The sequence below is a fragment of the Poecilia reticulata genome, chromosome 1 (assembly GCF_904066995.2).
Source record: "Poecilia reticulata chromosome 1, P_reticulata-male-v2, whole genome shotgun sequence".
In the NCBI taxonomy this organism is placed as follows: domain Eukaryota; kingdom Metazoa; phylum Chordata; class Actinopteri; order Cyprinodontiformes; family Poeciliidae; genus Poecilia; species Poecilia reticulata.
Genome location: NC_088830.1, coordinates 13,980,094 through 13,994,355, shown reverse-complemented (window position 1 = coordinate 13,994,355; position 14,262 = coordinate 13,980,094). Strand labels below are relative to the sequence as shown.

The 14,262-nt window shown below is 38.0% G+C and overlaps 1 protein-coding gene across 1 annotated transcript; it reads right to left on the bottom strand.

Moving 5' to 3' along the window:
- Nucleotides 1-6,517: 6,517 nt before the first annotated feature.
- Nucleotides 6,518-8,826, bottom strand: LOC103464609 (uncharacterized). Its single transcript, XM_008408833.3, has 2 exons — nt 8,696-8,826; nt 6,518-8,028 (listed from the first exon to the last, which is right to left on the bottom strand). The coding sequence occupies exon 2, from the start codon at nt 7,994-7,996 to the stop codon at nt 6,875-6,877; it is 1,122 nt and encodes a 373-aa protein (XP_008407055.2). The 5' UTR covers nt 7,997-8,028; nt 8,696-8,826; the 3' UTR covers nt 6,518-6,874.
- Between the last annotated feature and the right edge of the window lie 5,436 nt (nt 8,827-14,262).

Genomic DNA, 14,262 nt, shown 5'->3' with positions numbered 1-14,262 from the left:
CATTTCGGCTCCTCCACTTGCGGGAGTGGTTCATTTTTATAAAAAAGAAAAAAGAAAAAGGGTGTGAATGCGTAACAACACCTGGGTTGTTGTGCTGTAGTTTTTAAGCTATGTTCATTACAGGATTTTTCCTCGAATGAAGACAAAATTAGTTCTTATGAAACCTGTGAGGAACTTTTTTTACTAATCCTTTAGCAACCCAAGATGTTTGTAAACATCTACCCCATAAGTTATTTGTAGACCTATAGATAGTTAAAATATATAGTCTGTTATTCATTTGTTTATGTGGTGTGAACAGTCTTCCTCTTCCTGCTGGAACTGGTTTTGCTTAGTACAATAAACCCGAATTAATGAGCTTTTGGGAACTACTGCAAAATACTGAAAACTGTGGTGGAAATTTAACAATATTTAAAATTAAACTTTAGGATTTAAATACGAAATATTTTTTTTTCATAGCTCTAGACTAGTCTGTCATGACTATTTTTATAAATACCAGTGGAGTTCTGATAAGAGAACCTAATTGTTTTAAATAAAACTGTATAGAAAATACTCAACGTTTTTGTTTCTCATAGCCTGATATTTAAAAAACTGATTTAACTTGACCTTTTAAAGTTAGCTTAGATTGTCAAAATTACATCTACTAGCTCATTGCGAGAATAAGAAGCCAGTTTAAAGTTTGTTTAATATTATTTCTTCATAAAATTTAATTTACATAAGATACAATTAGTATAATTCTAAACAATGTGGGAAAGTCAAGATAGGGCTTCTATGGCTTCTGATCAGGCCAAAACATTTGAGATTTGAGAAGATGCTGGAGATTTTCCACAGCAAAACAGGAACATCAACCTGGATCCTAAAGTTTGGCAGAAACAAATCTTCCAACTAGACAGCAGCACATAGCATAACACCAAATTACCTATAAAGGTGCTTCAGGACATCAGTCTCACAGAAGATTTGTGGTCAGAGTTGAAAAGGTGTGTGTGTGTGTGTGTGTGTGTGTGTGTGTGTGTGTGTGTGTGTGTGTGTGTGTGTGTGTGTGTGTGTGTGTGTGTGTGTGTGTGTGTGTGTGTGCGTGTGTGTACGTGTGTGTGAGCAGGTTGGCCTACAAATACAAGGTCTGTCAGGAGGAATGTCCCAGAATCACAGCAAGCCGTTGTGTTACCTTAGAGTCATACAGTCTCTAAGGTAATTTCATCAAATACTAAGATCAAATACTTAATTCTGAATATAAAAAGAAAGTTTTGGACTTCTTAAGAAAATCTCTCTGCTCTTGTATCTGCTGCACAAAGGGTTGGAGGTGTTTTAGGTTACGGTAGATGCTTTTCACATCTGAAGAGTGAACCTTTCATCCATTTTCTTTGAAGAAATTCTCCAGCTCAGTCAACACTGGATGAAGAGCCTTTTAGAAGAAATATTTAACACAGACTCTCAGTTGGTTTTAGGTTTGTACTTTGACCATTCCTGTATAGAAATATGATTTTCAAAGCATTTCATTGTAGGTCTGACCGCATGCGAACCTCCATCACTCTTCTCTTCAGCGCTGTCCAGCTTACCTGTCACTGCTGAAGAATAATCCGCACAGCATGATACTTTCTTCACCATGTTGCACCGTTCAGGACTTAATGTGCAAAATTTGTTTCCTGTGACACCACATTTGGCATGTAGTTATAGTTTCATCACATAAAAGACAGAAGTTATTCATTCCTGGAACAATCCTGCAGCTTTTCTATGACTTTTTAGAAATGCATTCGGACGGCTGATCTGCTCCTCTTTATTCAGCTTGATTGTGGCTCAGTTGAGGAAAAGGCCCACATCCATTCAGCTGTACAGTCAGATAATATATGTAGCTGATAGTATTCTCATTATCTCATTGCAAAAACATTCAAACGTGAATTATGTTCAGGAGATACTCGTTGAGTAGTGAGCTGGAACATCCTCAAATCATCTCCTGTCCTGCTCTGGTCTGCAAAAAAACAAGATGATTAGAAAATCGGGTTGTTTATGCAGCAAAGTACTTTATATCAGCGCCACTGTTTTCTGCTGTTGCATTCAGGTTTTATAGTGAGGAAATAATTTGCGCTTCACCCTTTTCATTGCTTTGGTCCAGCTTAAAAATTTGCATCGACATTTATTTAAAATCAAAACCTAAATCATACAATTTGCTGTTTTAGATAAAAAATGAATGCTTGAATAATCTGTTTTCATGTGGCTGAAGTTACTTCATATTAACAGCACGCATGGAGTTGCTACTTTCATTTATCTATCTTTTTGTTCATTAAAAAAAAGTATCTTCTTATAGGAGCTTTTCCATCATCCAACAAAGCCTGTTGTTCTCAGCACGTTCATATTCCATATTTCATGGGGTCTTACATCAGTGCTGCTTCAGCTCCGTCCCTTCCCCCCTCTCTGTCTGCAACCACACACGTGCACCAGTTCACCACACACACACACACACATCATTACCACCATTACGGTGTTGGGGAAACAGCGGCCTTGAACTTGTCTGGCTCCTCCTTCCTCCCAGTCAATCCTCTGTCAGAAGCCCCAACCCCCAACTCTCTCCACCATTTCTCCAGCTGCAGCTCCAGCTGTGGTGTGGCAGTGCCTGCTTAGCAACCACAGGCTTTCACTGCTTCTCATATTTATTTAGGGAGGGAGGGAGCGGGGGGTTATCAGACTGGATCACAGACAAAAGGTCTGGTGTCTGTGTTGCTGTTTAGGTGAAGAAGCAGATGTTGCTGCACACTCAACCTATGTAGTGTAACACTGAAGTGTGTTTTCTTGCACCATTAATACTGAAATGAGATTGGGCTTCTGCAGATACATTTTTCATTAAAAAAGCTTCTCCTTTGAAATCCACCTCTGCTCTTTCTGCATGTGCAGCATGTGGTGGTGTAGTAAACACAATAGACAGCGCTGTGAATGAATGAATGAATGACATTCATGCACATGAAGGCACTCAGTGCCCTCTAGTGTTGCCATAAATAGGAACTGCTGAATGAATAATCAAAGATGTAATTAGATTTCAATATTTTTTGAGGGACTGTTGAGTAATTCTGGATTTGTTTATTTATTTGTTTATTCATTTATTTATTTTAATTTTTTTTTTTTTTGCTGCAGCTCTCTGGTTGTGAGTTCTCCAAAGCCACGTCCTGGTTCCGAAAGGGCTGGTGTATGGATGCTGATCATGCCTCCTTTTCCCCCCACATGGGACAATCTGTTTCCAGCTCAGCTCCTTTAAGGCTAAAAATAGCCTATTTTTTCTGTTTTCCATCTGACGTGATCGATGACTCATTCAGGGTCTCACTATTTTCCCCTGCATTCATCCCCCCGCGCCCTCCTCACGTCTCACTGTCCCCTGTGAGTGGATCACCTTTACCGAGAAAACCAGGTCGACGCTACTGCGGTGATTGCAGTTTTACGACGTTTATTAAACAATGCATAGCCATAAATGAAAATCAAATTGTTTGCTTTAGCTCTGAGTGAAAATTGTGAGATTATTTTTGGCTAAAAGCTGCTGAAATATGTGGTTTTCTTGAACGTACGCTGTGACCTTGAGATCAGACGTTCCTCTGCTGCACACACGAGAGTTTGAACGCACAAGGTCAAAACTTCTGTAGATAACAGTCCATCAAAAACTAAAATATCAATGAAAAGTTCATTTATTTCATGGTTTCAGTTCAGAAACCAAAGCTTATAAAATCATTTTTTTTATATAGCAGATTTAAGAACAACTGTTGTGGAGAGGACTGCTGACTTCGCAGAAGTCGTAAAGGTCACTGCTGCAAAAGCTGGCTGTTTCCAAGCAGATTAATGGAAAGTTGAGTGGAAGGTAAAAGTTTGAAAGCAACCTTCATTTTTCAAGCTTAGCTGTTATTTTCTTTGTTCTCACTCAAGTGTTTTTCAATAGTGCATGTGTAGTAAGTAGTCTTAAGGGTGAGACTTCTTGCTTTGAGTGACAAGGTCGTTGTAGAAAAAAAGGAAAAAGATGCTAAAAAAAGCCCTATTTATGAAAAAGGAAAAAAAAATGTCAGATTAGGTTTTTTATTATTTAGAAGGCAATACGATTAAAAACAGTTCTGTGACCAATGTGTTACACTTAAGTTTGCTCTTTATTATTAGTATTGTCTGTTATTTCATACACTCCTTGCTCTGCATTACAGTAACCAGTTGATTAATTGGGGCTCTGATGGTGTAATGGTGGAACAGGGAACTCACACAGAGGCTGTCCACAAGCTTCAGATAAAGATCTGTGCTGCATGTCTCACCCTGTTCTGTTTATGTCTCTGTCCTGTCTGAACTTTGCAAATAAAAGCCTCTGATGCCACAAAACCAGGACTAGGTTTTCTGATTCAACACAAGTCCCTCCACCAGTCACTACTCAGAAAAGAAATAACATCAAACTGTCTAAAATATTTAAAAACATATATTTTTAAAACCATTTAATTAGACAAATAAAACAAAATAAAAAACAGTACCTTAAGAAGTTAATATGTTATGTTCCCTCAAGCACTGCTTTAATTACCCAGCAGTCTGTTTGTATCCATTTAACTCAGCCTTCACTGTCAGCCATGTTTTTTCAATCCCAACCCTTCCTTGCCCTCCGTTGGACATCTCTTCATCTCTCCTCATCCCTTCTTATCACCCTCATATCTGCTTTCTATGATCATTTCCAGGTAGTCCTCTTTGTTTCATGTCCCATCTGGTTGGTCCTGCATTGGCTCAGGAAAAGGTCCTTTTCTGAAGACTTCTTCTTCACGCTGAGTCTTTTCCTCCTAAGCATTCATCAGCAAGTTGCCCCAGATGACCCATCTCCAAACCCAGTCCCTCCTTCCCCTTCAAGTCTTTTGTTCACTAAACATTTTAACTCATATCACTGTGCTGTGGTCTTCTTTGCTAGTGAATTACGCAAAGCATTAAGCTTCATGCTTAAGAAGGAAAACACTTTCTTGCGTGAACGGAGGTATTGCAACTTTTAAAAAATGGTAAGAAGAGTGAAGAGTTTGAGGGAGAGTCACAAGACATGGAGAGTGGGATGCGGTCTAGTTTTTGAATGAAATGACTGAAATAAATTAACTTTTCATTGATATTTCAAATTATTTTAGATGCCCTGCCTAAAGAAGACAAGAATTAATGACCCAGTTCCCAGAATACATCAACTTAAATGTCACCCAGCTCTTTCAAATTAGATTTCTTTTTTTTTAGTATTGTAGTGAAAGCAAAGTAGCTCAGTTTTTGGCAAATACAATCATGTTTTTTTTCAGGATGCTGCTAATCTTTTTCTTTCTCTTAGTTAATAATGTACTGCTCTTTTGAATCGGTTCAAAGATTTTTGTTATAAAGCGTGGGTCGGTTAGCCACTGAGGCAATTGGAGTACATCTGCTTTATTAAACACAACGCCCCAACAATAATTTCTTATTGCTTTCGAAATGTCCCTGTTGAATTCAACTTTTGAAATGCACGTGACGACACTGGATCTTCCAAATCTTTTCCTTCAGGATTCATGATTCCACCAATTACACTACAGTGGCTATAAAAATATTCATCCTGGGGAGCTATTTTATCCTCTTTATTGCTTTTACAAATCAATCTCAATCAATAATAAAATTTGGCTTTCTGGAGGCACACAAAAAAGGAGAAGAATTCAGTGTCAAAGTTAAAACTGATTTCTACAAAATAATGACAATTAAATACAAATTGTATTACATACAATAAGGTGTTGCATAAATATTCGGAAACTTTAAAGTTGCTGACCTAATTCAACAGAGGTCCAGCCAATTGGTACTAAGTTCCAGTTTTCCGTTCAACTTACTGTGAAATAGGGAGAAATGGAGATTACCTAAGTGACTGTTGTATAAAGAAGTCTGTGTCTGAAAGGTTCATTCATCAGTATTCTTGGCCAGACAAAAAAAACCCCCCAAAAAAACACTCCAAGCAAATCAGAGAAAATGTTGCTGAAAAGTATAAGTCAGGGGATGGAAACAACCTTCTCTAAAGCACTAAACACAGCAGACACCAATCACTGCACATCATCACAAGAAGTCCATGTGGGGATGGAGTGTCTGTGGAGCAGAGCTCAGTTTTTAATTTGCCATTAGGGGTTTTTATCTCAGGGTTTTCTGTCAAAATTCAAAATTTTTAATCAGGATTGATTTATAAAAGCAACATGAAAGACAAAAACAGTTCAGGTTCTGACAAAGACTTTAGACCGTCACACAGTCTCAGATGCCTGTAAGCTGCTTGGCTCTGCTCTACCAAGTAGGGAGAACAAAGACAGAAAAATGGAAAATAACCTGATCTGTGACTCTACACACCCACTGATCTCTTCATTCAAACTCCTGCCATCGAGACATTGTTTTTGTCCTTTCTTCTTATTAAAAGCAGGTCAGATTTATTATTATTAATATTTTACAAGCAATTAAAGCTCTAAACGGATTAAGAGGAAGTCAGTTTTGCAGCTGGCCTGGTCAAACCTAACAGGTTATGTGATAGTGTGGAACAACAGACAGAATAAAACACTGAAAAAAACATTTTAATCACACTAATTACAACTTTAGCACGAGTAATTTCATAATTAAAAAGAAAAAAATCCCGTCCACCATATATCAAACCATATGGTTGAAATTGTGGTACAAACCAGTGAGAATTAATGTTACATCTTTTATTTTCTTAAAGCGCTCCCCGTTCCCCACAGTCTTTTTACTAATACGTTAACCCAATCAAATTTAAAAGTCACCGTCAGGTTTATCCATACATAGAAATAAAGATTGGTTATAAAAAAGTTTGCCGTTTTAGCGGAGATTAGTTATAAGCTGAATGTCTGAGTGGAGGAGATCTCTGTCAACGTTTGGGTTTGAGTTTTTTGGAGGTTTTTTAAGGGATTTTATGGAGAAGCTGCTGGGAGAGGAGCCTCCTGAGCTGAGCCACCTCCTGCGACAAACTGCTGATGTGTGACCTCAGACTCACATCTCCTCCTGAGAACTTCCTGTTCGACTTCTGAAGAAACGAGGAATCACCGAGTCCACAGGACGAGTCCCGGACCTGCTGCTGCTGCTCACACCTATAAGGAGCCTGGACCCCGTCCTGACCAGTCCATCCCACCTGCTGGGCCGTTTTTACCTGGATGTTCGGCTCCACCATGGCTACAAGTGGGCCAGCAGGTCTGCTATCACGTGATGAAGACATCCTCCCATCGGGTGGACTTTTGAACCGGAGCTTGTGCGGGAGGTTCCTCAGTCCGTCGGATGAGTCTGCTCTCCAGCTCGCTGCCTCACACACCTGTGGATGCTGTGTTGGTGGAGGCCTGACCCACTCGTCCAGCGGGTCATCATAAAACCCAGTGCTGTCTGCCTGTGGGACACCTGGACGGATGCTGGAGTCTCTACTGCCAGTCTGTGGAGACATTTCTGTCCGGAAACCCTGCTGCACAGGCTGGGTTTGGTGGGTGTTGTAGTATGAGAGGCCATCGGTGCTACTGGGGGTCAAACTGGGTGGTGTGGACAATGGCAAGATGGACACATCAGACGGGTCCTTGACCATCCCAAAGTGAAACTTGAGAGCCAACACCTCAGCCTTCAGGCGAGCGTTCTCCTCCAGCAGACCCAGGACCCTGCGCTCCAGCACCATGTCGTTCGCCCGCCTCTTCTCCCTGGACTTCTTGGCCGCCTCGTTGTTTTTCCTTCTCTTGTCCCAGTAGTTTTCGTCTTTCCTCTCACTGGGGGTGAACTCACGCTTGCGACGCACACTGTCGTTGTTACTCTCGTCAAAACCTGTTGCAGCACTGTCCTCTGGACTGGCAAGGCTCTCGTGAAACTCCAGTCCGAAGGAGCGGGGCTCGTACGTCTGCATTTTGAGGTTGGAAACAGATTTCTCAGAGAAAGAGTAGGATTCAGAACCAGAACCAGAACCAGAACCTGGTCCTCCAAGAGCTATGGTCTCTGCATGGAGCAGAGGGGGCATCACGTCAAAGGCAGCTCCCACTGTCTCAGCTGCCATGTTCAAACTGGACTGCTCGGCTAAGGCTCCACCTAGAGGCGATTAACACAAAATGCATGATGTGAGAATTACAGCGAGAGCCAAAAGTGCCACAACCAAGCAAATAAATAAAATTTGAAATAAAATGAAAATATATTGAGACAATTTATCAAACAAATAATTAAATACTGTATAAATCAACTTAATTTCAACATGTGTCCCATTCTACAGCTCATTAAAAATACATAACCATGTGCTTTAAAAATTACATTAAATACATTTTGGTGTAATAGATATAAATAATTAAGTAAGTAAAAAGTAAAAATCAAATAGTTATTCATGCCATTTATTATATATTAATGAGATATGTGCTTTCAGCTGTATTTAAACGTTTATAAATAGTTATTTATTTTTGCCATTTTTGGTCCTTGACAACATCACCTATTAGGCAACGAAAACATTACAAGTTAAATATTAGATAAGAGCATTAGGTAAAAGCAGGCCATAAGTCAACCTTAGACTTTATGTGCCAATTCAAATAATATTAGAAAGTTCACAATCATCCATATCAGTTAGTGTAAATTCACAAATAGGTATGGCAATAAAAATCCTGACTTTTCCCCACAACTGAATATGTTGCCTTAAATCAGAAACTTTTTTTCATTTCAGAAGATTAAAAAACCCTCGGTGACACAGAGAGAAGGAGAAACTCTGACTCACCTCTTCTCTAAGACTTGACGCGGATGAAAACCCGAAGCGCTGCAGACGTGTGGCTGTTTGAGCCCCGCAGAGTCCCGCATCTCTCTGGCATCTCCTCCTCCAGTAGCGGCAGCTCACTGGTTCGCCTGGGGTCGGATCCTCACCCTGAATAACCCCCCCCCCCTTCCCCCGCCCCCCCTACCCTCCACTCCTCCTCCGCCTCTTCAGGACGGGAAGCCAGCTGGGCCAAAAGAGAACTGCCACCATCAAATTGCTTTCATGGAAAGAAAAGGCTGCATTATGCTTATGAAATTATGCTGTTATGAGATAACAACAACGCATGAACATGTGCTAAAAAAGGGGGACATGTTATATTTTATTGTTTTTGTTGTTGTAGAAAGATGCTTTACGTGAGTCACCATCAATTTCTCCATCTCACAACAAAAGATGACAACAGATTTCAGGACGTACTCTGACTTAAAACAGTGGGATTTGACTTTCCTATTTTTCTTATGTTACGGTGGTTTTAATAAGCAACGTTCAAAGAGTAAAGCTTAGACTCCTCAAGGCATTTGGTTGTTGTATGATGGTACAATATTGCCCGTAGGCAAGAAATCTTTGAAAAGGGAAAGAGAAAATAAAAAGAGCATAATCAGACAATCTTTAGTTTATTTTACGTTACACTCCATCAAAAAGTGGCTGTTCAAGCAGTTACTCAAATAAGAGTAAAAAAAAAAATTTGGTAAAAGCACTACACAAGTAACGAGTAACTGATGATAACCCTAAAATAAAAAAATACAAATGAATGACATAATTGCAAAATAACAACTTAAGGCAGAAGAAATACTTGATAAAATTATTATTTTTTCAACATAAACTGAAATGAAAACTTACTGTCTATATATTATCCAGCGATAATAATCCACAATTTACTGCATATTTACTTGAAATGTCTCAGCAGATAGAAAATATGTGTTGCCCTGATCTGTCACTCAAAATTAGTGTAAAATATGTAGAATATGCAAATAAAATGAAAAAAAAACTCAAAAAGTTTCCAAATAAACACGCACAAAAAGAAAAAGACTTTATATTTAAAACATGAAAAACATCAATCTATACTTAATCAAAACATGACCATAATCATCATTCTCTAGGTTTTACTGCAAGGGAGTAAGACTTCCTAAATTTTATTATATGAAATTAAGCTTATATATATATACAGAGAGAGAGAGAGAGAGAGAGAGAGAGAGAGAGAGAGAGAGAGAGAGAGAGAGAGAGAGAGAGAGGCACTTTTGTCAGCTGACAATAAAAAGCCAAATTTGTTTTTATTTTCCTAATTCTACCAAAATAATAATAATAAAAAAAGTGCTGCTTCTTTCAGACATGTTTTGAAAATGAGAAACAAAGCTTCAGATACGAAAAGCAAAACATCTGCAGGTCTTCCAAAAAGATTAAAATCAATGGAACCTTTTTGCTGTGTGGAGCTGAGCTATAAGGTAATGAGAGACGACTCAGTGGTTCTGCACAATATAGTGTGGAAGTAATATAACCAGATCCATACAGAGAATCAATCAGCCCGATTCAACGCCTTGTCTTCAACGGAAAGGCAGGCTGTTGTGTAATACACAAAGAAAGAGCGTCTGAGGACAGTGCAGCGCTGGAAGTTCGGCTGAGGTTAGACGAGCTGAACGACAACAGCAGCATTGTTCATTCTACTGAACGACGACATTTCCTCCCAAAACAGGGAAACAGTTCCCATTCAGCCTCCTCGTGTCAGTCTCATTAGTGTATATTTATCTCCTTTTTTTCCTGGAAAATCCTCTTGGCCATTGAGTAACTGTAATCCTTTCTCTTTGACCATGACACAAAGGAGGGAAAGCCAGATACACAAAATCACTGCAGGATAAATAAATAAGCTTCTGGGAACACATTTCAGTACAAGTTTCCTCACCAGAACTTAAGTGGATTATCATTTATTTTGTTATAATTACATCACACAGTGAATACGTGGAACACTTGGCAAAGATGTGTAAAAAACACCTTTATCCCTCAGTTCCCTCAGTTTATTTTACTACCCTTTCAATTCATTAGAAATGTCCACATTCAGACAAAAGAAATCAAAAGGAAAAAGTAAATTACACAAACTTAACAGGATACTTTAAGGTTACGTTAGCTAAATATTAGTTAAATCCACCTTCTGTTTTATAAAGTTTAAAGAGAAAAAAGAGCAAAATCCAACCTTCAATTTAAGTAGAATATATTCATAGGTAAAAAATGAAATAATAAAATAAAAACATTTGGTAACACTTTATTTGAAGGGCTGTGCATAACACTGACATGACACTGTCATAAACATGACATAACATCTGTCATGAATATAAAGAAGTCTTTATGAATGTTTATGACAGTTGTCATGAAGTGTCATTCGGTAAATAATGACACTTTTAATGCAAAGTTGCTCTAAAAGTTGCATTAAAAGTCAATTAAAAGTGCCAACTTTGCATGATTTTGTAAATTATGATAATTTAATGCAAAGTTTGAATTTTTAATTAACTTTCACTGCAACTTTTAGAGAAACTGCATTAAAAGTGTCATTATTTACCGAATGACACTTCATGACAACTGGCATAAACATTCATAAAGACTTCTTTATATTCATGACAGATGTTATGTCATGTTTATGACAGTGTCATGTCAGTGTTATGCACACGCCTTCAAATAAAGTGTTACCAAACAATCCAACTTTGAGTAGTATTTAGATTTTTATTCTTTTTGCACAATTACAAGATCACCTTTAACAATTCCTATAAAACCAATGAAACAAAGCATTCTTTATATTCCTATTACATTTTTTAAGCTGAATAATATACTAGACATTTAAATGACTAAACCTGGACAACCCATTTATCTGGGGTATAAATAAGATGTGACATAGAACCCCATTTCCCTTTGCCAATATTCAAAATGGGAAAGACAAGAGGACATGTTGTTCAAGCTGCTCTTTATAAATCTGTAAATGGGTAAGGCAAAACAGCAACTCGCCTAAACTTGTTGAAAGTCAGAACAATAACTTAAAAAATTAAACTTCACCCATATTTATCTTATCACCACGCAGGCAGATTGAGAGACAACATGAACATTTTAAATGCAAAATTTCTCATCCTCACTAAACCTGGTCTTTCTTTTTTTTTTTCTTCATAACCATTTATTGATGGTAAGGAAAGAAAATACCCTGCAGACTGTTGCAGAACTCTGGCAAGGTGTGGCATCTTGGGTTGACACAGATTTGACAGAAAAACACGTTTTGTAAATGTTTGTTTGGAAGGAATACCAGGAAAAACACTTCTGTCTTCCCAACAAAATTGTAAACAAAGAGAGTCTGTAAACTAAAGGGCTTTTTGACAACAAAAACACCAGATGGGTTTATTGCTGTACCTCCATGTTTGGTGAGACTAAGGTTTGTGCAAAAAAACCGTCTGAAAACAATCCAAATAAAAATGGTTGAGGACCGTGAAGTCTTTTTTTCTGTGTCACTTTTCAGAACAATCTCAGTCAGCCAAAGTGCTGTGACAGCTATACGAACACACTATGAATAAACACGAGCGAGGCGCGTCCTGCAGGTGAAGTTTGATTAGGTCCTTGAAGCTCGGCGCCGCAGTGACCTTGTTTGACTCTGGCCACATTCACTGCAGTTCAGTTCAGCTCACAATCCCCTCACACTCAGCCTGTGTCTGCAGCAGCTTTATTACTCTAATCCCCAAGCGGTCGACTCAAATTTTGCGAGGTTACACAATGCTAAACAAACAGACCTTGACTTGAACAGGGAGAGCAAACACTTTAAATTTGTTCTTAAGAAACAGCGAGAATGTAAAGATATTTCTCATGTTGAGTCACCGGAGCGTCACCATGAGGCGCATAGTGCTGTATTGCTGCAGCGAGAACAATCAGGGATGCTGCACTGTGAGATCCAGAGAGAAAAGGAGCTTTTTGCCAGTTTTTGTTCTTCCCATTACATCTATTTTCTTATTATCCTTTTTAGACCAAGATCTGTCCAAGCCCAGGGAAACTGCCACAGCATAATGTTGTTATTGTACTTTTTAAAGCATTGTTTAAGGTTCTCCAGAGTAATCTATCACACATCGATGAATGGTTGTTCTTTATGCTGAGCCAATTAAGGGATCGTAGATGATTATCCTGTTTAAGCTTGCCCTTTAACAACAAAATTCCTTCAGATTCCAAGAATGTTTTAATAACCCATAACGCCTTTGTGGAAAAATCAAAGCAAACCATTTCTAATTCTTCTTTCCTCGTTTTATTTCTCTTACTTGGTTTCCTTAATGATTTTTATGTTAAAAAAATGATATATAAGTTCATGTTGTCACACATCAGACAAGTGACTGAAATTCAATAAAAATACAGCTTTATTTACTGTGTATATTTTTATTCTTAAAATAAGTTCAAACAGCTTTACGTTTTAAATTAGCATTTTCTATCAAATCTTTGTCATTTTTTTCATTAACCCAACTTTTTAGTTGACTGAGAGTGCACATATTTGGTTAACCTTGTCAGTCTGCTAGACTGTGTTTTAGAGTTGCCGGTTACCATGGAGATGCTCCTGGATCAGATAAGAGTCACGGCTGCATCAGTTCTCTTGAAATACCACAACCATTTAGGTGAGTAACGCCACTATATCTGATCGTAAGAGGTGGTATTTGGTGTTATTTACTCAGCTTTTCTTATAGCTTAATAAGGTTTGATTTTTTTGTTTTTTTTATATGTTGCTAATTAGCACTATCTTAACCTGTGTTGTTAGTTTAATCTTTGTTAGTTTGTATAAACCATTTTGTTGGCATAAGTCATTTTGTGTCTACAGTGTCTGAGTCTGATCAGCCACTATTTAAGATTCCTTCATGTCTTCTTTGTTGAACTACGTTAAACTTTGTTTTGGGTCCAACTTATGATATATAAAACATATTTGACATTTTTTAAAATTAAATATTCTTTTTTTTTTTTGAAGACTTGTAGTGTCGCTCTAGCTTGGTTGCGCAATCACTGACTTGGTCTACATAAACAGCAGATAGATTGTTGACATTTAACGTATATATGGAGGATCTTAAAGGGAAAAAGTTATATCGTCACCTTCTTAAATTAAAAGCCTAGTCATTTTTTGATGAAAGTTATTTTTTCAATAAAAATAACCACCTGTTTCTTACAAAAGATGCTTTAGGCAAACAAAAAAGCACTTTTGGCAATAAATAAATAAATAAATGACACAGGCCATTATTTTAGAAAGATGACAGAGTGATACATGCAACACTGATCCATCCATCCGTCCGTCCATCCGTCCGTCAGTCAGATGAAGAAGAGGCAGCAGCCTGAGAGGCCCAGTCTTCACTCTCTCCAGCTACTTTCCCTAGCTCCTCCGGGGGCGTTCACACATACACACATTTATAATTATTTTTGCTTGATGAGAATTAAAAAAAATAAATTACTCTTTTATTGAAGAGACATAATCTTATACTCAAATATTCAGAAAAATATTACTTTCAATTTGAGTACAGTCATCTTTTGAACACAGAAAAACACAT